This window comes from Cylas formicarius, unplaced genomic scaffold (genome assembly GCF_029955315.1).
Source record: "Cylas formicarius isolate icCylForm1 unplaced genomic scaffold, icCylForm1.1 PGA_scaffold_10__41_contigs__length_53128322, whole genome shotgun sequence".
Classification (NCBI taxonomy): Eukaryota; Metazoa; Arthropoda; class Insecta; order Coleoptera; family Brentidae; genus Cylas; species Cylas formicarius.
The window spans coordinates 29,805,951-29,832,103 of record NW_026844214.1 but is presented as its reverse complement, the minus strand read 5'-3'; the positions used below and the strand labels follow the sequence as shown (position 1 = coordinate 29,832,103).

Sequence of the window (26,153 nt, the reverse complement as noted above, 5' to 3'; positions counted from 1 at the left end):
AAAAGGAATTAAACATGTACGGTGCCTCTAAAAAAAAACTAAAACAAAATTTAACTTTTGTCAAAATCACTCACTTTTAAATTGACCTGCTACTACCTGCATGCTTATTTTATTAGAAGTATATTTCATCTGAGTATAGCACTCTTTATAAGTTCTTTGCTAACATTTTTTTCACTTCTCACAACCCGGTGGTTCGTGGGACACGATCTTGGAAAATAAAGTTATACACTCTGTTTTATAAAAATCTAGAGTTATTTTTTAAATTCGATGCGATATTTAATACCACACAAATGTTTTTTGGAATACACATTATAAATTTTAACCCAAATATGACCGTGAAGTTTTGTTGTTGTTGACTATTAAGACAGCCAAAATTAAATTTTGAGATATTGGTAGTGCTATATAGTTCTTAAATTTTATCAAATAAATTACAAACAATCGTGTTAAAAAAATAGGGAACGCGTTAAAAAGGAAATAATTTTTAGCGCACCTATTGCACACTGATAGTAATAAAATTTTATTCAAGATATTGCAGAATAAAGTAACAAGTATAACTAGTTCCAGAATTATAATAAATTAATAAAATATAAACAAATATCTAAAGTTTCCGATGAGTTATTACTGATGAAATTCGTAAAACAGATCAATATAAAAATACGGATTTTCAGAAAAATTTATGGAAATTAATTCAATTTACCTGAAAACTAGATACTATTTGTTTTAATTACTATTTCCAATTCCCACCAACATCTACTCACAAAGGATTATTAAGAGTAGTATCATACTAGGCCTGATAAGATATCTTTTGCACTTTTAGCGATTTTACCTCACATTATTATGTTGCATCTGCCTCAACCATCTCGTCTGATTAGAATTCTTATCACTGGTGAGTTCCAGATTGAGCTCCAGCTTCTTATCTTGCTGCCACGAAATTGCATCACTATTTTTGTCCGTTGAGGTTTTGCTGATTTTTCTTGGAAACTCGCGAATTAATTCTCGACACGAACGATTCCGACACAATTTCATCGACATCATCTTCGCGACGTTTTGTGCTTATAACAATAATGCAATTCAATTTAGGTTGATAAAATTTTGCGGACACGACACCTCATATGCTCACCTCCACAAAATGTAAACTACGGGAAGGAATTGAACTGTTTGACTTATAAACGTAACAGAGATGGAGCGAAAACAACTATTTGTCTTGCCTTTTCGTTACCGGCTCGATGGACCTGTGCACGTGCCGATACTGTGTCGTGTTATACAAGGTTGTCAAGTCTTACAAATTCTCTAATAGCGACAGGATTACATCCGTCTCTGTGTAATTGGTCATTTCAAAATAGATGCAAATAACCGCGAAAAATATTTTAAACTAGCCGGTAAAAACCGATGTAATCCTAATTAAAATCAGGCATGAACTCAATAATGGTTTAACCAAGGTAAAGCAGATTTGTTGCATTCTATTTTCAAATTATTCATACCTATTGACTTAATTCAATTTAATTAGTGCGCTACACTATCGTTAATCGATAATTTGTAATTACTATAATCGTTTTGGTCTTATTGCCGAACCCTTGTGGAGATACTTAAAAGATGATATGAGCATGCATGAAATATGCAATATATAAATGTTTCGATCAATCAAATTTAAACTTTCCTTTTAATTTTAAACATATGTGTTGGCTTCAAGAGTATTAGTGTGCCATAGCAGCGCTATGTAATATTAAGTAAAAAGTTGGTGGGACAAACGCAACCTAGAATAAAGCCTGTAATTTTTCTTAACAAATCCATATTTAAAATTTATTAACGCTGCTCTGGTATTCTTTGTCAATAATGTAAGAAATTTCTTTAAACCTCGCCTAAACTCCATCATTTTCCTTGACCACTTCTCAGAGGCTGTTGTTAGATGATTGTCTCAATTAAAAAAAAAACTTAATAATGTTATATTTTTCATAGTTCGGGTTTTTGAATCCATCATAATTCATTTATTAATTCTATCGAATATTAATATTATTCCGCCTTATTTGAAGTAACAATTTGACATCACCGCAAAAGGCCTACGTGCGTTTTGTAATATCCTATCCCACGAGTAGAATCAGGTTTTCGTTTTTCTCTGTTGAATTATTTGTTGACAGGGAATTAGTTGTCTTTTTGACTTTTAGTTAATCGCGTTAACTTTGAGTTTTCAGCACATTATTCATTCAAAAAACGTATGCTCATATCTACGATGCGAACCATGTTAAAAATTACTCAATTGATCGTTTTTGAAAGAAATTATAAATAATCTTCCAAAGCCAAACTTTAATATTTTCAAACACTATCTATATTTTTTTTTACAGAACCCACGCAAATAATATTTTTAATTAAAAGCATAAATGAATTGAAGGATAAAACGTATACGATATTAAAGAGCGGTGCAGAAGTTTTTTGATAAACTGGTTCTACAGTCTGCTGACTCTCAATTATTAAATTCAATCAAATTAAAAATATCACTTTACATATCTCGCTTTCAGAATTGAAAATTAACATAGATTTTGCTAATTATACTTTTTAGGAGGAAATGGGAACAAAGGACGAGTACGACGAACAAGAATTGGTGTCATCCTACCTTTTATGCCATTTGCTAGTACAATGATTTTCTATTAATTTCTAATTACTTAAAAGATTCTCGAATGTGCAGGTCAAATTTTTAATCGTGATGCATTAAAGATTTATGAGAATTATTGCAAAATTTATTCATGATCCGAACAAATAGAAAAGTATAACTAACCTCTCATTTGTAGGCTATTAGGTCAAAAATATTGAAATTTCGAGGAATGTATGTAAACCGCTTAAGTGGTTTTCTGGGCCGGGTACTTGTCATTGCCGCTCGAGTGGTGAGAATGCCGAATCGGCTACATTTTTGACCAATTAGTTGAGATTTATGGCTGTTAGATTATTTAGGAAGCGAGAAGACTAAGCCGAAGAAATAGAGAAAGACCGCAATTAACATTGGATCAGAACATAGCGAATATACTAAGAGAAAAAGGACTGGGGATAATGGAAGCAGCTAAAATGGCACTAGATAAGAAAGGATGAGGAAATTCGTTACTGCAATATCTGTGGATTCGTAGATTGCTTTTCGTTAAGGTATTTTAGTGCTAGACTACCCATTTCGAATTTCCAGTTGTCTTCAACTAACTGACGGAACGCTTTTACTTTTTAGGGCAGCTTCGTAATTAGTTATTGGCAAAACCGGATATTTCTTTAGAATCATGGTCTTGGCAGTGGAACACACTGCTAGTAATACCGTTCTCATATGAAGGGCCAAAGAGGGGGCACCAAATGAGTGTGTTACTTCGTTGTAGCCCGAAATGATGCGAGTTGCCGAAACAACTTTATCAAAATTTTCTGGTTTTAGCAATTCCAACATGGAATCTATTTTATAAATATCTTGTAAGGGAACAAGAAGCCTTCCCAGTTCTCTTATTTTATTGGAAACCGCATTTTTAATATGTGGGCGCTTGTGTTTACGCAGATAGTCCTCCGCATATTGACAAACTATTGGGTCTTTTTTTCCATTAAGTGATATCCTATCAGCGTGCATATTATTAAAGACTTTCTATTTTAATCGTAGCCTACTGAGGAATGGCTGTCGAGATTCTGTAAAAGCAAGCATCGTCTGTCCTTCGCTTGCAAAATTTCTGTGTTGACCATCTTCATTGTTAAAATAACAGTGTCGAGCGTGACGTCTTAAAGTTTTTCTTTTGTAAAGGCCCTTGCAGTATTTACATAGGAAAATAGTCCAACGGAATGTCATTATCCTTTTTAGTTAAATTCGAAGTTGGCCTCTGAACTGGTCTTATTACATTTTCACCAGCTAAAGTTAAATTTCCTTCTTTTCAAATTCGGTCAATCATCAACTTCCTTGTGTTAGTGCCTTTAGGTCGGGCTAAAATTTTTTTAACGCTCTCTTCACTGGCATGATTTCTAAATAGATGCCGTGAAAAGTTTGTGATATCTTTATCACAGTAGAGGCAACGATCTCGCTTATCCCAGACCCTTCCTTTCCGACGGCTGTGTTCCACAGTTTCAGGTTTTACTATAGACGAATTACAATCCTACAAAAAATAACTTCACAATATCAATGTTGGTTTGGTTTTTTATTTTATGTAAATTACATATTACATTAACTTATAATTAATCTCATTATTTTTCATATTACATTTAGTACCTCAAGTACTTTGTCGTTATTCTGAATAGGTTCTAAAGTATCATTTTTAATCAAATGAGTTCGCCGTATTTTTGGCGAAACCTAAAAATAATATATGGTGGGTGAATTTTGATATAAATCGTACAAAATTATGCATATACAACGTATCTCTAAATGAAGTTGAGAAGACGAAAAAATTTTTTATAATTGATTAATATTATATGAAAGTGCTTCAGGAGAAGTATATTTGATACTTGCGATCAGACCACCTCAGATACTTTTACTATTAGATTTTCTTATGGTAAGCTTATTTGGTAAAATATATATTTTCTTTAAGCATTTGTATGTCGTCTTAATATATGATCACTGTGTAGAAATCTCTCTCTTTCCAATTCTCAACTTCATCCAAGGACACTGTAGAATATTTTAATAGATAAGTCACAGTCATTTTAATTTTTGGTAGATACCTTTAAAACCTTGTTGCCTACGGGAGTAGGTGGGACACTGACAATGTTACTAATAGTTGAAGAAGAAGCTGAGCTATCTTCATCATTCGGTTGCCACAAACCCTAAAAGTGTAATATAAAATATGAAATAATTTATATCTTAAAAATATTAATATGATATAAAAATTTTATTCATAAGAGCATTGTGTTTTATAATTACCGCAGATGTTCCAAGAGACCATGATTCGGAGACAGATGAATAAGTATCTTCTATGATACTGTCTGTTTCTTCTGTAACTTTAGCGCCCTAAAATATTGTTGAAATTGACGATTGAAATAATATAATAGCATTTCGATTCCGTATGATCAAAGGGTACTCACATTTTTTTGGAGCGATAGAAAAAATTAATTTTATTCGACGCGCGTTCAGTCATTTAAACTTAATAAATAATAAATATAAAACTCCAATAAATAATACAATTTAAATAAAAGTATTGAAACAGTTTTTCCATATCTGAAAATGGTAGACAAATGCTGGTAAATAACAAAATTTTCGGCTTCATATTTTGTTAAAAATAAATTTAACCAAAAATAATTAAGAAATTCTTTAAGATAAAAACCTTACTGGGCAAAATTGTAACGGTTGCCTAGAAATATTAGGCTCTTCCGGTTTTTCGTATTCCACAGGACCGAGTGTTATTGATTTCGAAATAGTAAGTCTGGAATCTTCGGAAGATCCACATAACGATGAACTAAATGCTCCTAAATCTTCGACGGAAGGTACAAGGTCTCGCTGAGTTTGACATAGATGAGGCTCTGATAATTCTTGTATAACAGGATCTGGTTCTTGTAGAGCTAGGTTAGCTTGCGAATTAGCACCGGCCACTGAAGCTGATGGTATTCGTTTCATTTAAAATACGTTGAGGTTTCCGCTGACCTTCACGCCATTTATTATATTCTATCCAAGGATTTTAGTTATCGAGAGCGTCAATATCATAGGTGACATCCATATTGTCTGGTAAAAATGAATTAAGTAAACTAACCAAAAGTTCGCCTTTTTTATTATTTGTGATATTATCCTGCTAAACCAGTATAACCCACTCAAATGTTTATTGGGTATGATTATTCAAAACAATCAGTCATCTTGAAATTTAACAGTTAAAAAAGAAAATACTTAAGGATTATTTTAAATAACAAACATTGGTACATTGCTGATTTTTTAATACAACAACTTTTTTTTTTTAATAAGTGGTGTCACCCGTATCTTTTGTTGATTTGATTTAGTTTTTAACTAGAGTAACTGTATTTGCATTATTCAAAATTAAATTCGAAGTTTAACCACAATAGCCAATAATACTGGCAATGTATTCAGCGCGGTACTAAAATAATAATATTCTTTCCCATAATATTTATCCAACCATAATAAAGTCCATAAGAAATTTTATGATAAGTGAGATATAATTTGTAAAACAAAAACTGTTCTGTTTATTGCAACTTAGTTTAATATTAAACAATTCAAGTACAGTCGCACAAGTTTAACAAAATAAAGATTTTGTTCGGGAAAAAGCAGTTAAAAAATTAAAATATTTTCAAACATTATAGATTTTTCAATGAATTATAACTTATACTGAGATTCTATCTAAGAAAAACTTTTCTATTAAAAAAATATTTTTCCTTCTTTTGCGTTTTACGTTGGGAAAAGTGCAGAGTAAAATAAACGAAAACATCGATATAAACGATGTTTTCTTATTTTCAAAATAGTTTGTACTTACCTTTTTGATTTTTAACACCATTTTCACTCATCACTCCACGCGCTAAAATTACGAGTTTTCTTCCTCGTGAAGTTTCATCCATTTTGAGTAAAACAATTAACTTTCATTGAAGTTGGACAACAACTGGGAATATGCGCGCTAAATATTAATTGTATCGTTGCCGTGGCAGTGCGGCGACACTGTTGGATCTCGTCTTAAGACTTATATATCAACACATACAAGTTGGGGAGCTCGCCTTGCACTTTTTTCTGAAGGAGCTCGATTTGTGTAATATTTCACAAAAAAAATATTTTAAAATTATTTTCCCCTCTGACGGGAAAGAAATAAATCATTACTTTGGCCATTATATGCATACTCGAAATAAACCGTTGGTTTTTATGGATCTCGGGTTGTCCAGGTTATAAATGGACGTCGACTTGATAAAATAATATATATATATATATATATATATATATATATATATATATATATATATATATATATATATATATATATATATATATATATATATATATATTATGGAACAACCAGTTGTCGTTTGAGTTTTGACGTGCAATCACTCGTTTGTTTAGCTCTCCGTACCGTTAGATATCAACTATAATTATATTAATCCTGATATACACTGTGTTTAATTGGCCCAAGTAAAAAATTTCCAAGATAAACGCCTACAAATTTCAGAAGTAAGATTTAAAAGTGCTTAGAAAAAAATTGGGATTACACGTTAGGCGACGGGATGACGGGTACCTATTGAATTGCTTTGTATATCGGAGGGGCGGTGCAGGGGAGGATTGTTTGGAATTTTGCATTGTTTGAAAAATTGTTTGTGGAGTAGTGACGTCAATTATAGCGAAAAAAAAAACAAAAAGAGCATTATTGGTGCATATTGGTTGCGTTTATTTTCTCGGCGTCACCTCTATTTGCGTGTTCTAATTGGAAATATCGTCCCAGGATTTTACGGTGAATGAATTGAAGGAGTTTTTGAGGCTCCGAAATTTGCCGGTGACGGGCAGTAAAGCCGAGCTTATTGACAGATTGGAAAAATCGTCCGATAATGTTTGGCAAGATTTGGTTGAAGAAAAGAGACAAAAGGAAGAACAGTTGGTGGCTAGAAGACAAGAGGAAGATTTTGTTAATTGATTAGCTCAACAGAAATTGGACATGTTGAGGCGTGAAATGGTGCGACGGGAAGTTCAACTTCTCCGACGGGAGCAGGAGTTGCTGAATTCTCGTGAGACTCCTGATAGGGCTGGAGCCTCGGCCAATCAGATAAGTAGTCGAGCAATGGGTGACTTATTGGGCGAATTTGATGGTCGCAATGATTTTGAAAAATGGGAACAGCAAGTGCAACTGGTACGTGCATCTTATCAATTGGAAGATAATACCGTTCGAGTTTTGATCAGTCCTTGTCTAGGTTCCAACTTATCTGACTATGGATATCAACACCCTACTGGAAACCACGGAACAAATGTTCAAGCATCGTCCCAGTAACTTGCTACTGAGAAGAGATTTTGGAAATCGAATGTGGGAAGCCGGGGAACGATTCACTGATAAGGTAATTTTAGGGAATCAGGTGCCAATCGACGAGGAAGAATTGGTTGACTAAGCCCGTATTTTAGTTTTCCGGTCAGGTGGAGATTTGCTAGAAGAGTTTGAAAAAATAACATTGGATTGTAAGAAATCAAATGATCCGGATCGTAAAGCGAACAGTGCGAGTAGCTACAAACCCGACCTGTCCTCCTCGGTGGCTGTGAAACCACCAAGAAACTGGACACATTTCCACCAAGTGTGCAAAGCCAAAAAGACCCTTTGGTACGTGTTTTGAGTGTGAAGCAACATCGCGTGATAATAACAAAGAAAACGATGGAGGGCTCTTTAATGAATGAACTTAAGTCGGAAATTAATCAAATAATGAATATTGAACCTAATATTGATTCATCGAATGCATTGGAAAAATTGCAAATTAATCCGAAATTGGATAGACCGTTTATTGAAGAGCTGAAGTGTTTATATTCCGATTATCTTCAAGTCAAAGATAAGGAGGCAAGTAATGTCGATTTTGAACTGAAAATCGTGTTGAGACACAATCATCCAATTAGTTTTAGACCTAGTCGACTTTCGTATTCGGATAAGGAAAAGTTGCAGTTAATTTTGGATCACAGGGAATTGCCATATGCTAGCCATATCGTCTTAGTGCGGAAAAAGAAACTAGACACACGATTATGTATAGATTATCGCGAATACTTTACGTCCCTCGATTTGAAAAATGGCTATTATAATGTAAAAATAATCGGAGATTCTGTATAATACACTGCTTTTATGACTCCAGTGGGTTAATTTGAATTTCTGTTTTGTCCATTTGACTTAACTAATGCTTCTAAAATTTCTGGACGATTTGTTTAAAAGGTTTTCGCGGAACCATTGAAAAATGGCGAAATATTTTTATGACAGCGTCCTTGGAAGATCATATCGAAATATTGGATAAGGTATTTGGATTAGCAGGGCATGCAAAATTCACCTTTAGATTAGATAAGTATTGCAGGACATGCAAAATTAACCTTTAGATTAGATAAGTGTTTCTTTGTACACACAGAAATTGATTACTTGGGATATCATGTTAGTTGTGATGGAATTCGACCTACTGACCAAAATATTGCGGCAGTACTTAATTATCCAGTTCCCGTGAACGCTAAGGAACTATTCCGATTTGTTTCATTAGCAAGTTATTTCCGTCGATTTATTCCATCATTCACTATTTTGGCTTAGTCCCTGTGCGATCTCGTAAGAAAAAATACCAAATTTGAATTCACTGCTAAGCAGCACAATGCTTTTGAAAACTTAAAAGAACGCCTGGCGAGTAAACGGATTTTAGCAATCTATTCGCCAACGGCTGAGACGGAATTGCATTGCGATGCAGGCATCTCTGGGTTTGGGGCAATATTATTGCAGAAACAAGAAGATTGCCTTTTCAAACCAATCTTCTACTTTAGCCAACTCACTATCCCAGCGGAGGCAAAGTATCATAGTTTTGAACTTGAATGCCTCGCTGTAGTGATTGCTATAAAACGATTCCATGTCTATTTGGGGGGAGTTATATTTAAAATAATTACTGATCGCGACAGTTTTAGGTTAACTCTTAGTAAACAACAAATAAATCCTCGAATATCACGTTGGGTCATGTTTTTGCAAGATTATGACTATGACTGACGCACTGAGCTGGTGTCAAAGCTTTTTATTTATCGAGTCCAACGTGAATCGTGACGCGAAAATAAGTAAATAAATAAAATCCGTAGTGCACTTGAGCAGGAGGAGGATAAATTTTTCGAGTTACGCGATGGTCTTGTATATCGAAAAGATAAAAATAAGGAATTACTTTTTTATGTCCCCCTTTTAATGGAAAATAATGTGATTCGCACCTGCCTTGATGACTTAGGGCATGTCGGGTGTGATAAGGCAGTAAATAATATTTTGAAAGTATATTGGTTTCCAAAATTGCGCGAAAAAGTAAAAGAATATAATGCTAACATAGATAAAGATAAGTTACCCTTCCAGACAATACACATCGGCCATCTAGGTCCACCAGAAAAAACTTCAAAAGGTTAAAAATATTTGTTTGCTATTATTGATTCTTTTACTAAATTCGAGAGAGGTTATACCCACGTAAGTCAACCAAATTGGAAGAGTGTGTAAACCATTTGAAAGAATATTTTAGAGCTTATAGTAAACCTCGACGTGTTATCTCTGATCGAGGCACGGCTTTTACCTCAGCTTTGTTTACCGAATTTTTGAAGTCAGAAGGAAACGACCCTGTCTTGATAGCCGTAGGTACGCAACGTGCAAGTTACCCTTCCAGACAATACACATCGGCCATTTAGGTCCACCAGAAAAAACTTCAAAAGGTTAAAAATATTTGTTTGCTATTATTGATTCTTTTACTAAATTCGAGAGAGGTTATACCCACGTAAGTCAACCAAATTGGAAGAGTGTGTAAACCATTTGAAAGAATATTTTAGAGCTTATAGTAAACCTCGACGTGTTATCTCTGATCGGGGCACGGCTTTTACCTCAGCTTTGTTTACCGAATTTTTGAAGTCAGAAGGAAACGACCCTGTCTTGATAGCCGTAGGTACGCAACGTGCAAATGGCCAGATCGAGCGCCTAAATAAAACTATAACCACTGAAAAATTGGGACCATGTCTTGGAAAATGTCGAATTCGCCTACCAGTATCCCGAGCGACAAATAATACACCAAGTCAGTTATTATTTGAAATTGACCAAATTGGTGAGACTAATGTTTGTATTAGGTTAATATTGGAAGGTAATAGGGGAAAAGTTGCTTGTGATTTAGTGCAAATTCGGGACAAAGCGGTCGAGCACATAACGAAAGTTCAGAAGAGTAAAGAAATTAACTATAACAAAAGACTCAAAGTAGCCTTAGTGTATAGTGCGGGAGATTACGTAATGATTAAAAATGTGGATACTACATCAGGTGTTAACAAAAAGTTTATTCCTAAGTTTAAAGGGCTGCATGTTGTCAAAAAAGTACTTTAGTTCTTAAAGTAGTTTCAGGTTACACAGTTGCCTTATAATGGGGTGGCAGCACCGGATAACATGAAACCATACATATCTTAACAATTTCAGGAAAACACTCATATTGGTGTCTATTCTTTTTTCTTCTTCTGTTTCTTATAGTTATTTGCGTAATGTATAGTCCTTAGTTATAGTATATAGTAGAACGACGGAACGGCTTAATTGTCAGTTTGGCCGATTTGTAGGCTATTCGGTCTAAAATATCGAAATTTCGAGGAATGTCTGTAACCGTCTTAAGTGGTTTTCTGAGCCGTGATGCCTGGTACTTGTCATTGTCGCTCGAGTGGTGAGAATGCCGAATCGCCTACATTTTTGACCCGTTGGTTGAGATTTATGGCTGTTAGATTATTTTCGCTGGGAAAGTGTTTTTTTACCGTTAGAGTTAGAGTTACAGTTAGAGTAGAGCCAGTTGTCGTTTGAGTTTTGACGTGCAAGCACTCGTTTGTTTAGCTCTCAGTACCGTTCGATATCAAGTCTAATTATATTGATCCTGACATACACTGTGTTTAATTGACCAAAGTAAAAAATTCCCAAGATAAACGCCTGCACATTTATTTATAAAAGTAAAAGATTACAATCGCGATAATCGGTATCGAATTTGAGTCGATCGGTACTATCGAGAAGCTGGTACATCACCATCTGTCTGGCCGTAGTCCCGTTTGTCTGTCGTACCTTTTTCAACGGTTCCCGAAATCAGGGTCCCACTATTTGTTTGGATATGCTGACAGAACGATTTATGAAATGGCGCTCATAGAACTGCCGGATTCACAACATTCGGCCATTCTGATGTCCGAGTGACCTCACTCGCTGCTATAATTGTCCTAAAAGACCAAATTACATCCAAACACATGTGTTTCAAATCAAAGAGTATATTAGTCTTTTAGTGTATTATACCCACATAAAACAAAATTACATCAATTAAAAATAACTAACTAGACTAACATCTAATCTCCGAGTCGCAATGGCCAAACAATTAGTACCGGGACTTCCAATCCTACTTTTGTTAAAGCCCTGTACGCCCGACTCACAAAGCGCCCTAGTGGCTATCCATATTTCTTATCAAAATATGACCCTAGCTCCAGTTCCAGCTATCCAATGCACCGTACCTCAACTTAAATCGGATCAATGGCTTGATTTTTTCAATTCCAGACATTCCACTTCCACTTCACTCTGAACCGGTTATTGCCTAACCGCTTGGAGATTCTAAACGGACCTCGCCACTTCGGCAGTAGCTTTTGACAAAATCCTGTTGACTGTAATACCCAACCAACTAAGTGTCCCCAACTTTGAATGTCATGGGTGCCGACAGTCTTGGGTCAAATTGTTCTTTTTGATGAGACTGATAATTCAGGTATTCCTCAGATATTTGCCGACGCCAATTAGCATGTCGACTTCATCTTTAATGCCCGTTGGAAAAATGTAACTTGTTCAGATACAGGGTATCCCATCAATAGTAACTAGGGTCATTTAACCCTAATTGTGGAATAGGGGAAGCGAGTCTAAGATAATACCTCTCCACCTTTCTTGCCGGAAGTCCTACACCATTGATGCAGCGAGTAATGCGTCTCTTAGTACAGAATATTTTACATTTTTATGTCTCTTATAATCTTTTCTTCTTATAACTTTTTTATCATGTCATTTAGCGATTCAAGCACGTGTTTTTTACGGGATAAATTAAAATTAATTTTTGATATTTAAACAATTTAAACAGTTTTTAAAGTATTTTTTAAATAAAATGTCGCATTTTGGGTAAATATAACTGTGCCACCGACTCAGAAGTCTTGTTAAAAGCGAAACAACCGACATCATCATGGTTTAATAGTAAAATTTGGAATTTTGCATTTTTAGTAGTAAACTAGTTCATTTTCCTACATATATATTGATTGAATATAGCTTTGTAATTCAGCTACTTTGACACCAATATATTGTAAGGATGAATTTTTGGAAGTGTTTAGAGGTAACTTGCCGGAGATATCTTGCAATGAAGGGGTTTAGATTTGCAATAATATATATATATATATATATATATATATATATATATATATATATATATATATATATATATATATATATATATATTCATGCATTTATTCATGTATTTATTTCAGTGAAAATTATAAATTTTCGCCCATATAAATAATGACGGAATTTTGTTGTGTTCGAAGTGTTCGAAGTGTTTTCGGAGCGCGAGATGCCAAGTGAGATTTTGGCGAAACGTCTGCAGGATTCCAGTCGGAGTTCAATAAGCGAACGGATGATATCCCGGAATATAGTGTCATTACATTTTTCCATCCGTGAAAAAAAAAAAAAAAAAAAAAAAAAAATATATATATATATATATATATATATATATATATATATATATACGGATCAATGGCTTGACCCTACCCCATAAATTCGATTTTTTTTTGTAAGCAATACCATTCTTTTGATTCAAGTTTAGTACTTCCTTTAAGGTTAATAGGGTGTCTTCTATATTTATATCTACTTATTTATGCTTTGTTAAATCCTAAATTTCCCATAATTTTGTTAATATATTTTGTTTAATCCCGCCGAGTAGCTCCAAAAGGTATTTTTAAGAATTCGCATCTTGTGTGATAAATTCGGTTTTGGCTATCGAGTCTTCTGCTATTTTCATCTGATGTTAGGCGGATACTAAATCAAGATTGCAGATATGTTTATAACCAGATAAACAGTCAATGTGATCTTCGATCTTTTTTTTGTAATAGCTCTTTGCGATATTTCTAATTATCAGCCTTCCTTTTTCTGGATATCTCCAACCCCGGTTCGTCAAAAAATGTTGTTAATTCTATTCGCATTGCTTCCGAACAAGATAAACAATTATCATTATCAATTATACTAGATTCTAATATTCACTTTTTTTAAATAAAAAAACTAGCCGCTTGAGCGAGAATTAAAACGCAGCGTCGTGTCCTCTTCAAAATATGTAACATCTTTAAGTTGTGTCAAATTTTCACCAATTAAAATATTTCCGTTCATGATTTGCTTGTTTATAACATACCGATTTATTAGTTTTTCAAGAGGGTTGGTGTTTAAGTTTACGGTCACGTAATATAAGATGTCTGCATCAGACATCTTTTTATTAAAATAAAATTTCAGTTTTTGAAGTACTTATTTTAACATGGTAACATTTAACGAACTTATTTTCTACTAAGATAGCTTTTATATATTTTTGTATAGAGTTTGTAAATTTTAGGCTTAATTGTCATAAATTATTGGAATAAGTTACAACTCATTTGTTACAAAACATTTGTTAAAGAATAAGGAAGATTCTTTATATTTTTCAACCGTGAAGATTGAGGCTGTATTATGAGATATAGAAAAATTTATGACTTGATTTATGATATTGCGGACAAATACAATCTGATGGTTTTTTTCTTTTAAGGTAACGTGCTGGATTTATAATTTCAGAGGTATCTACATAAAATCGAATGTGATTGTTTTATGGCTCCCATTATCAAATTATATTTTTCGACACCCGTAGGATCAACTTTACAAAAGATTACTCTTACAAACTTTGTTGAGGCTAAGGCACATAACATCCGCAACAAATCGGAATACAAATTTGTTTATTGGCATGAATCTTTCTATTAATAATTCTTTTCACTACCTCAAAATAAACAAACATATGGCAAACTAAGCTACCGTGACAATTCGTCTATAGCGTTATGATATGATGATATTATGAATAAGAGGGTTTAATTCGCTTCCTGAAGTAACTTTAGTTTTTTTAACGAGCTTGTCAATGCCTTCAGGCAAGGTCTGCTTCAAACAATAAATTGGAGTGGAGGATTGCGGATATCTCTACGGATTCACATTTCACCTTCACTTTTCTTCGTGAGCGACTACGGTTACGAGTTTCGGAAACTTCTCTATGATATCGTAAATACTGTCGAGATGGATGCATGGGGAAAATACTACAATCAGACCGTTTCATATATCGCCCAAACAAAAAGTGGGACCCTTATTTCGGGAACCGATGAAAAGGGTACTACAGAGAAACGGATTGACAGCCAGACAGACGGCGTTGTACCAGCTTCCCGAGAGTACCGATCGACCAATATTCGATACGGATTGTCGCGATTGTAATCTTTTATTTTTATAAATACATAAGTTTCTATTTGTTCGGACCCTGAGTAAATTCTACAACAATATGTTAAGGGAAATGTAACACAACAAGCATAGCATCAAGCGAAGTGTCTATTTTTATCTGTGTGCAGTTCCTTAAAAAAAAAATGGTGTGGTTTGAACTTGGTTATGACCCCTAACAAATGCTTCCAAAATTCCAATCGAATGACTTAATGCAATTTTTTTATAACTCTGATTTGAAAAAGAAAATATTAGCGATTTTTTAAATTTAAGATCTGTCAACGCAGTATTTCAAAACCCCCTACCTGCAAAATTTGGTCAAAATGGTATTTTATAATCGCTGATGATCCTTTGAAATCGTGGGATCAAAAACCTTAACACCTCGAGATCGGGTATAGTTTTGGTTAGTTAGTTGTTATTTTCGAATAAATATTATTTTATATATACATTTTAAAGACATTTTTATATTTTTGAAATATTACTATCAAACGGTTAATGTAACATATAATAGTTTCTACAAATATAAGATACGTATTTAGTCAAAAAAAATAAAAATAAAAAAAAACTGCTAAGGAAAGTTACAAAGCTATTCAATAATAAAGTTAGAAAACTTACGAAGGCATACTTTTCTGGAAGGTTGAAAAACATTTTTGTTAACAAAAAATAGGGTACAGGTTAACCTTATCACTGTTAAGCGGTAATTCGTGCAACTTGATGGCAGTTTTCGGCTATATCGAGTTTTAGAAACGGGCCCTTACCGCTTGACAGTCGACACCTCATTAGGATAACCAGCTCCTATCAAATCCGCAGATAACCGCTATCGGAAAATGAAAAAAATGCTGGTCACTTGAAACGGGTAAACAAAAAACTCGTTTCGTAGGCCTTATGGTAACAAAGATATTTGGACAAGGAATTCCTTACATGAAGGTCAATTTTGTTCGCTAGCATTTCGTTTTGGTGGAGCCTTTTAAAATTGTGGAATTTTGGGGTAGTAAACAAGATACCAATTCCTACAGTTTGTAATTGAAGGAAAGACAGGAATCGGCAGAAAGAGGATGTCTTGGTTTCGCAACATCAGACAGTGGACGAGACTGAGGACAATGGAAGAACTAATACATTCAACAAGGAATAAAGAAGAGTGGGCAAATGTGACCGCGAACAGAACACGAAACAAGAAACTTTTTGTACACATTTTAACTGACACACAGGTGACACTGAAATTGAACCTTCAATCAAAATTTTCGTCACCATAACACCATTTTTTCTCAACTTTTTGTGTTGTGTTTATTATATGCAGTGTTTCAGGTAAAGCAACGTGTATATTTTAAATAGACCAGCTTGCAGATTTTGAGTTTGTTTCAACTTGTTTTAACCTTTCCAAATATAAATACCTACTATTGCTATCTCTTCTAGTACTGAACCTACTAGGCCAGTTAAATTCATTAAGTAGTAGTATTGGCTTTTTGAATCTTGTTTCAAAAATGGGACAACAATTAATTTTTTTTCACGATATCTTAGAAACTTATGAGCCTAATTCACTTTTTGTTTATTCTGCCACTAAAATTATAATAAAAAGAAAGTTACCCACATCAGTCAGTCTAATTTATTGTTCAACTTCTTATTAAATATATTGTCTAGCCCTTGAAGCCTCGAGCTTTGAAAGGTCCAGCTTTCAAGTTACCTTCTATTAAATACCTATAAAATGCTGATCCGGCTATTGCTAAGTAACATGGGAAATAATCTTTGTTTGAAATCTTTGTTTAAAATAGAACACAAGAATAAAAAGAAAAACAACTAATAATAGTACAGGTTGAGTCTCATTGGTTTCAAAATTTATGAGAAAATAGTAAACGAAAAAGTTGTAAAAATTGTCGGTATGTACATTTTAAAATTGCTGTAAAGTATACAGGATGGCTCAAAAAAACGTGACGAATAAAACATCTATTTTTTTAAATGGATCACCCTATTTTTACATTTTCTTTTGAAATTGTTTTGAAACTTATTTTAATTAATAACAATATACCTATACCTATCGAAATTATTTGATATTAGCGTTATTCGAAGATGACGTAAAAGATATATGCAACGGAATAGAGTTCAAAATAAACGAATATGTTTGGATCATTTTAAATTGAAAAATCTCCTCGATTTTTTTAAATGGTATTGAAAGATCTAACAAAATCTTTCAACTTTTATTATGCGATTTATTTAAACTTTTACATTATTTACCCTTTTTTTCTGTCTTATTGCTATAATATTAGTTGGTCATGACAAAACTATTAGAAAACAGGGCTGTGTTAAGATTGAAAAATGAACAGGAGAAAGAACTTTGTTGGGGCCGTAGATACAGCAACAGACACTTATTAGCAATATTGGTGAAAATAACAGCCAAATTTTAAATTCACAGAAAAAGTAAATAATATTAAATACTCTACTACTCGAATGTTATACTTGAATACATTTCTTTCTATCTAAGACTATTGCTATAACATTAGTTGACCATGACAAAATGACGTAGTCAAATTTTTACCTGACAACAGAGTAAATAAATAATCCAATTTTTTTGTCTAAAATAATGTTTTCCGATGAAGCTACTTATTATGAAGCTATTACGTTATTATCCAAAAGTTAATCGATTCTGGTTACAGGAAGTGTAAAACAAAAACCAAAACCATTGTTGTTGAATAAAACAGATAACACTAGACATTCAAACTTTTTGCACCATGATTTACCTCAACTTCTTTAAGAAGTTGATAATATTGAGATTCAACAAATGTGGATTCAGCAAGGTGAGGCTGGATCCTCAGCATTACTATCGAGAAGTTCGAGAAATTTTCAATAATGATTACCCACAGAAATAGATCCGTAGAAGTGGATTCATTGGATGCCCCCTCGATCTTGTGATTTAACAAAATTAGATTTCTTTTTGTAGGGATATGTTCAAGATAGTGTTTATTTGAATCGCCCACAACACCAGAAGATATGGAAAATAGGATTTGGGACGCGTGCAGGGGAATAACATCGTATATGCTAAGGAACGTCCAAGAAAGGCTAAACATATATCCAAGAGGAAGGGCATATTTTTGAAATTTTCTTGCGCCACAATAATAATTATAAATAAGATAAGTTAATTTGTACCAATGGGTATTTCATGTTATTTATTTTTTCTGTGAATTTAACGTTTGGCAGTTATTTTCACCAAAAAAGTTCTTTATTCCTGTTCATTTTTAAATCTTTGCAAAGCTCTGTTAGCTAACAGTCTTGTTGTTGGATTTTGTAAGATGTTTCAGATAAAATATTAATATGTATTCTGTGCCATTTAAGAAAATCGAGATTTTCGTTAATTTTGAATATTCTGTAGCATTTAATTCAAATTCCACACCTTCCATACCTTTGAAAATAATGGCGCTATTCTAATTTTTTTGCAAGCGTGAAAACTAAAATTAACAAAAAAATAGAATTTTTAAAGAAATTCTAAACATAATTTATAAATAGAGTGTTAAAAAAATTCGCTTAAAAAATTGAATATTTTATTCGTCACGCTTTTTCGAGCTACCCTGTATACTTTAAAATAATTTGAAATTGTTATAGAAGTCAACAGACAATCATAAATTAGCAAGTCTTGCCACTCTATTATTTAACAGCTAAGTTAGTGTACGATAAGCGAGTTGCGCTACTTTTATGAAATGAGTGGTGACACAAACAGAAGTGCTATAGCTACGAGGTTAGCGCCAAAATTTCCCGGCCTGACATAAATACAGCTCCAGTATCACGATAAAACTTTGTCTTCTTTTAAATATACATCTTAGTAAACTGTGAAAAAAAAATTAAAGTCTTGCGACAAATAGTTTTTTATTGACAGCATTTTAAACAAGATTGCTTTCGCAATCTCGTCGCTGCGCGAGGCAACTGCTCCGCGCTGCGCGCTACGCAGTCGACAAAGCCGCTCCGCGGCTTTGTATTTCGGAGAAGCCGCTTCGCGGCTTCTTGTCCTAGGAGAAAGTATTGATTTTCTGTCGTGCTCCTGCGGACCACTACGGAACTTTCGCAAAATGTAATTTTAGTATGCATGCATATCATACCTAGCCGGAACTCAAAATTTTTGCAAATTTTGGTAAATATAAAGCTCTATACGAGTAATCGACATTTTCATTGATATTATTTCAAATAACCTCCGCTCCCTGATTGATGGATAAATACAAAAATTGTAGCAGAGATATAAGTCGATGAGGTCTATCAGTAAATACCAGAAAATTCCCCCCAGCCCCCTCCACTTAATTATAATTAATTATTTGTTTTACATTTGCAACCCCAAACAAAAACCGTTCCCGACGACAAACGGTATAACTTGTGTGAATCTTTTTGGTGTCCTTTTATAGAGGAAGATCCAAAGTATTTAACGTATAAATCTTAAATTCTCAAAATTACAAATAAATAAGATATAAAACATTCAAAATTGATCATTGATTTTTAAGCCGGGTTTTCCATGTTAAATGAGATTTTAAGGTTATTTCTCAATCTATATTGATCCGAGAAAGTTGAAATTTTTATGGAAAATACACATCAATGAGGTCCATTCGCGGATACTATAATGTCGCCCCCAACCACCCTATTTTCGGTTAATATTTTCAATTTATTATTTTCATATTTATCATGTTTTTCTTCAAAAATTTTAGATTTTTAATTTTTTTAAATATATGCGTTTCTCCGAGAAGATTGAAATTTTTACCGAAGTTAGAGGTCAATGAGGTCTATTTGTAAATACCATAAAGTCTGCCTCCAGCCCCTCCTATCATTAGTTAATATTCTCAATTTATAATTTTCATGGATATCATGATATTCCTAAAAAATTCCAATTTTCATTCCTTTTTCAATACCTACGTTGCTTTGAAAAGATTGAAATTTTTTTTTGAAGATGGAGGTCAATGAGCTCTATCCATTGAAATTATAAAATCCTCCCCAGCTCTCACCATTTAATTATAAATAATAATTAATACAATTTGTTAAGAAATTGCAGTCTCCTACAAAAACCGTTCCCCACAAAAAACCATACAACTTGAGAAAAATCTTTTAATATCATTAAATAAAGAAAAGACTAAAGCATATAACGTATAAATTTCAAATTCTTAAAACTACAAATTACGGAAATAAAAAACATTTTATCAAAAAAGCCGTTTTTTTGTTGATATTTTCTCCCCCGGAAGGACTAAGGAGCTTATAATTAAACAACTGATTATTTTTTTTAATACCCTCCGGACCCTCTATCTTCGTGCCAAATTTCATCCGGATTGGTTAACATCGACCTCGATCCAAAATTTTCATGTGCTGGTCGTGATTTTTCCCAAAAATTTAAATTTTTAATTTTTTAAAATATCTACGTTGCCACTAGAAGCATGAAATTTTTACTGTAGATGGAGGTCAATGAGGCCCATCCGCAGATACTATAAAGTCCCCCCCAGCCCCCTCCATTTAATTGTAATTAAGCATTATTTTACAATTTGCAGCATCCCACAAAAACCGTTCCCAACGGCAAACGGTACAACTTGTGTAAAACTTTTTGGTGTTGTTGGATAGAGGAAGGACGTAGGTATATAACGTATAGATTTCAATTTCTCACAGTTGAAAATAACCGAGATATAAATCATAATTTACGAACCATCGATTTCTGAGCTGGTATTTCAGGCCAAAATGTGATTTCGAGGTAATGTCCCAAAAGCTTGCAAAATTTTGGCTAAAGGGGTTTCTGAGGATCAGAAATCCAAATCGGCAACTACTTTTTGAAAATGTTGACATTTCATGACGATTTATGATTATATAGATTATGTTTTTCCTAATTTCCCACGCACCCTGTATAGTAGACGAAAGCTCTAAATCCGAAAATTGTTGCTCTCGATACAGTTCATAACACGTTTTAAACCAAATTTTCCTATCTTTTACAGTTTTTCATTTAGAGCTAATATTTTATACACGAAAACGGCAATTTTCACGGTACTTTACATATTTTGCCCATAATCGAGACACCCTGTACATAATCGGAAAAATTACGGAAATGGAGATTAAAACCCTGAATCTCCCACGTTCCTTGGTAGATGAAGTTTGCCAATGGAGCAAATGGTTTTCGAGGAAATAATATTTATCTGAAACAATGAAGCGCACCGTACGTCGTAACAGTAAGTGACGTCATCGCTTCTATCTTGAGCGAGATTTTCACTTGGATTTTTTCAAATATCTCGAGCAGCGTGTGTGGTAGAAGAAAACCGTAAATACAAAAATTGTAGCCCTAGATGCGGCCTATAACCCCGTTTAAACCAGTTGGCCATGTTTTTCAAGAATTTTGATTTACGGCTAAGAATGTACTTTGGAAATGGACAATTTTCAGTCTTTAAGATTTTTGCATATAATGAAAAAACTATGCATATAATCGAAAAAATGGCTGAAATAAAAGTTATAGTCCCGGATCTTGTGCGTCTTTTGGTTCAAGAATTTTGTCGATCGGGTAAAGCGTTTTCGCGAAATGAATTTATTTATGCAGCCCAAAAAGAGGACAAAATTTTTTTCCAAAATTTTTAAAAAATATTTTCCGATGTCCGATTGCGCCTAGCTTCAAGCATTTGGGTGCGGGGGTGGACTTTTACCATCCTGCCAAATTTGAAGTCGATAGCTGCAAATTTGGGGCACCTGTTGCATTTTTCAATAAAACGCGATATATCTCGCGCACCCTGTATAGTAGACGAAAGCTCTAAATCAGAGAATTGTAGCTCTCGATGCAGTTCATAATACGTTTTAAACCAAATTTTCCTATCTTTTACAGTTTTTCATTAATAGCTAATATTTTATACACGAAAACGGCAATTTTCACGGTACTCTACATATTTTGCCCATAATCGAGACACCCTGTACATAATCGGAAAAATTACGGAAATGGAGATTAAAACCCTGAATCTCTCACGTTCCGTGGTAGACGAAGTTTGCCAATAGAGCAAATGGTTTTCGAGAAAATAATACGTATCTGAAACAATGCAGCGCACAGCACGTGGTAATGGTGACGTCATCGCTTCTATCTTGAGCGAGATTTTCACTTGGATTTTTTCAAATATCTCGAGCAGCGTGTGTGGTAGAAGAAAACCGTAAATACAAAAATTGTAGCCCTAGATGCGGCCTATAACCCCGTTTAAACCAGTTGGCCATGTTTTTCAAGAATTTTGATTTACGGCTAAGAATGTAATCTGGACAAAGGACAATTTTCAGAGTCTTTAATATTTTTGCCTATAATGAAAAAACTATTCATAAAATCGAAAAAATGGCTAAAATAAAAGTTATAGTCCCAGATCTTCTGCGTCTTTTGGTTCAAGAATTTTGTCGATCGAGTAAAGCGTTTTCGCGAAATGAATTTTTTTATGCAGCCCAAAAAGACGACAAAAAATTTTTCGAAAATTTTTAAAAAATATTTGCCGATGTCCGATTGCGCCCAGCTTCAAGTGTTTGGGTGCATGGGCGGACTTTTACCACCCTGCCAAATTTGAAGTCGATAGCTGCAAATTTGGGGCACCTGTTGCATTTTTCAATAAAACGCGATATATCTCGAACACCCTGTACATTACGCGAAAACCTTAAATACAAGGATTTTAGCTGTCTCTACGGCCTACACTGTTATGTAGAAAAAAAGTCTGACTGAATAACAGTGTTTAACTTACAGTCAATTATCTTTGCGAGGGTAACTCGAGGATAAGTTTATTGGAAATACCGGCACACCCTGTATATTTGGGAAAAATTATCAAGAATAAGGATTTATGGGTATCCACATTCTACATCTTCTCGTTTGCGAATTGTTTCGATCTGCGAAACCGTTTTCGAGATATAGTCATTTTAATTTTTCAAAAAAACGTGGTTTTTGAATTTTTAAAAATACTTCCCAATCACCGATCCCTCTCAATTTCAACAGGTTCCGTTAGGGGCCCGGTCTCTACCCTCGTGGAAAATTTCAAGTCGATAGATTCAAATTTCGGACAGTTATCGTGTTTCATAGCGAAGCCGAAAAATCGAAACAAAAGTGACAATAAATCGGGGTTGCCGTAGTCGGATCGGGTTCGTATTTCGTTTTCGGAATATTGTTTTTTCAGGATAAAAGGGTCAAAATTTCAGCCCTCTAGCTCAAACGGTTGCCGAGTTATAGCGGTTTTAGTCGATACGGAGAACGGAGAAACAGACAAAAAAAAAACGTTTTTTTTCGACCCTGAGTCGATCTGTACCAACGGCGGTCCCCTAGGACCAACCGTTTCCGAGATATGAAAAAGGTTGACTGGCGCGTATACTTTCGCAAAAAATGAATTTCATTCATTTTGCGAAAGTAACAAGACGCGTCAGAAAAAATGTCGCAAATAACGCAAATTGAGAATAGAGCAGTCATAAGTTTTTGACAAAAGAAGGATTAGCACCTAAAATTATTAAAGAAAGGCTGGATGGTGTGTAAGGCCAAAGTTCTCCTTCGTATTCTGTAGTGAAAGAATGGGCAAAACGTTTTCGAATGGGGTAGGAGTCCCTTGAAGATAATTCAAGAACTGGTCGGCCAGTGCAGGTCATAACGGAAGATATTATTGCAATTGAGGAAGAGGTGGTATTGAGTGATCGACATTTAAAGGTCAAGGAAATCTCAGAAATTACTAAGCTTTCTGATACAAGTGTTCGTCGAATCCTGCATGATCATTTAGGTATGCATAAGGTTAGTGCAAGATGGGTTTCTAAAAACCTGTCGGCTATTCAAAAACAACGCCGCGTCGAGTGTGCGCAGTCTTTTTTGAAACCGAAGCCTGTGATAGAAACTATTGTGAAGGGAGATGGACCCTCTATCGAAAAAAGAATCAATGGAGTGGCGTCGTAAGTGTGAAGCACCTCCAAGAAAATTCAGAGTCTGCCAGTCAACAAAAAAGGTGATGGTCACGATGATCTTTTGGGATTGTGAGGGAATTCTTTTGATATATTTTAAAGAAACTAATACCACTGTCAATGGTAAATATTACGCAACATTATTACATAAATTGCGAGACACATATGCAGTAAAACGTCGAGGAAAACTGATCAGAGGCGTGCGTTTTCTGGACGATAATGCACCTGTCCATACTGCTGGTGTTGCACAAGCTACCATTTTAGAGTGTGGGTTCCAACAGATAGATCATTCTCCCTATAGTCCAGATATGCCCCCCAGCGACTATTATTTGTTTGGATATTTGAAAAAGGACTTACTTGGACGGCGGTTTAACGACGAAGTTGAGTTAAAAGAAGCTGTTTTAGCTAATTTTGCAGACAAACCAAAAGAATATATTTTTAAAGGGATTGAGCTGTTAATAAAGAGATGTAATAAGTGTAACGAAGTTAAGGGGGATTATATTGAAAAATACTCTACTTTGTTTCTTTCATAAGTGTAACGAAGTTAAGGGGGATTGTATTGAAAAATACTCTACTTTGTTTCTTTCATATTCAGGCCGGGAAATTTTGGCGCTGCCCTCGTATCTTGTATTTTTAGTTACAGTTTGAATTTCTAAACTTAAAAATTTAGACGTTGCAGTGTGTTTTTGTTTTTAAAATTTACTTTTTGAATAATTTTTTAGAGTTCTTATTGGCTTTTCAAACATGTATAACCCATAAGAGTGACACAATACGCATACAGTAACGGCAAAACTAATTGGAAACGATAACTTACGATAATTCTAATTATTCGTACTGAGATATTTGCAATATTATATTTGTTGCTATTGTTAGGACGTATATTATTTTCGTATCAAGCACAATAAACAATAATTTTATTAGTTAATATACTTAAAAAACTACATTTTCAACGGCAACTAATTACTATAGAGATTTAATGGGTTGTCAACTACCATTCCTGTCAATAAATTAATGTTAATCTTTCTTTGAATTTCTGCAGATGCCAGTAATATGTGGTTGCAAAAGAATTGTAATAGGACGTTATTCCTATCAAAAAAAATTTATTTGGCATCCACCACCACAAAGAATATGACCCATACTAAACTATAAAAGCAGTGAAATTTGAAGGTGGTTGTATCATGGTATGGGGCTGTTTCTCCTGGAATGGTGATGGTCCCCTTTACAGAATGACTGGTACCATGGATCAGTATAAATACATTAGCATACAATGATTCAAAACATTCAGCTGCCTGGCGACAGGATAATCATATGTTTTACAGTGGCCATCTGGTAACCCAGACTTTAACCTAATAGAAAAGCTGTGAATGACCGTTAAAAGAAAGTTAGGTTCAAGAACTTTCCAAAATTTAGAAAAACTGTTCCAGGTTGTGAGAGAGGCTTGGACATTCCAATAGACACTTCCAGACGTCTATTACAGTCCATGCCTAGGAGTGTTTGAAAGTAATTGAAGGCAATAGATACCCCAAACTAAACCAAAACTAAATATTAGATTGAGACAAAATCTTATCTGTTGTTACAAAATGCTGTCTAAAAATACTTTTCCAAGAAGGAAAGGAAGGCATAAATAAAAATAATAATTATGTATATTAGCAAAACGGACTAATTTTTCCCTTGGCACTCATAAATAAAAACTAAAGTTATGAAATAATAATAATTAATAATAATAATAATAATGTATTTATTTCGCTAAGAGTTTGGAGAAAAAAAAAAGAAAGAAAAATAAATCAACAACCGAACAAATACACATATGCATGTAGATATACGTAAAGTAAACCGGTTATGTTAAGCCGTCTTAGAATAATAAAAGTTAATTAATCTTTTATTATTATTTATTATTATTATTATTTATGGCAGATTTCAAATAATCTGAAACGCTTCCCACTCATAGTAATAGTGTAGTAACCAGATCGAAGAATAGTACTCCAAATTCGGCCGTAGTATATAAGAACATAATATTGTAGAATTTGGAATTGCAATTGGTAAAGTCAGTAGACGTTCCCTTGGTGGAACATTCTTAAAGCTTTATTGACATTGCACGCAACATGTGACAAAAGATAATGTTCTATCAAACAAAACTCCTAAATTACTAATATTGTATTGTAT

General features: G+C 34.0%; 1 protein-coding gene across 4 annotated transcripts in view; it reads right to left on the bottom strand.

Moving 5' to 3' along the window:
• The window catches only part of LOC132697841 (farnesyl pyrophosphate synthase), a 111,687-nt gene that overhangs the window by 26,318 nt on the left and 59,216 nt on the right, over nt 1-26,153 (bottom strand). The window contains exon 1 of one of the 4 annotated variants that reach the window (XM_060663536.1): nt 827-1,206. The exons of the other annotated variants lie outside the window; for them this stretch is intronic. Within the exon in view, the coding sequence (XP_060519519.1) occupies nt 827-1,035 (209 nt within the window). The 5' untranslated portion in view covers nt 1,036-1,206. Of the gene's footprint in view, nt 1-826; nt 1,207-26,153 lie in introns of those variants that run through there. 4 annotated transcript variants of the gene reach the window in all.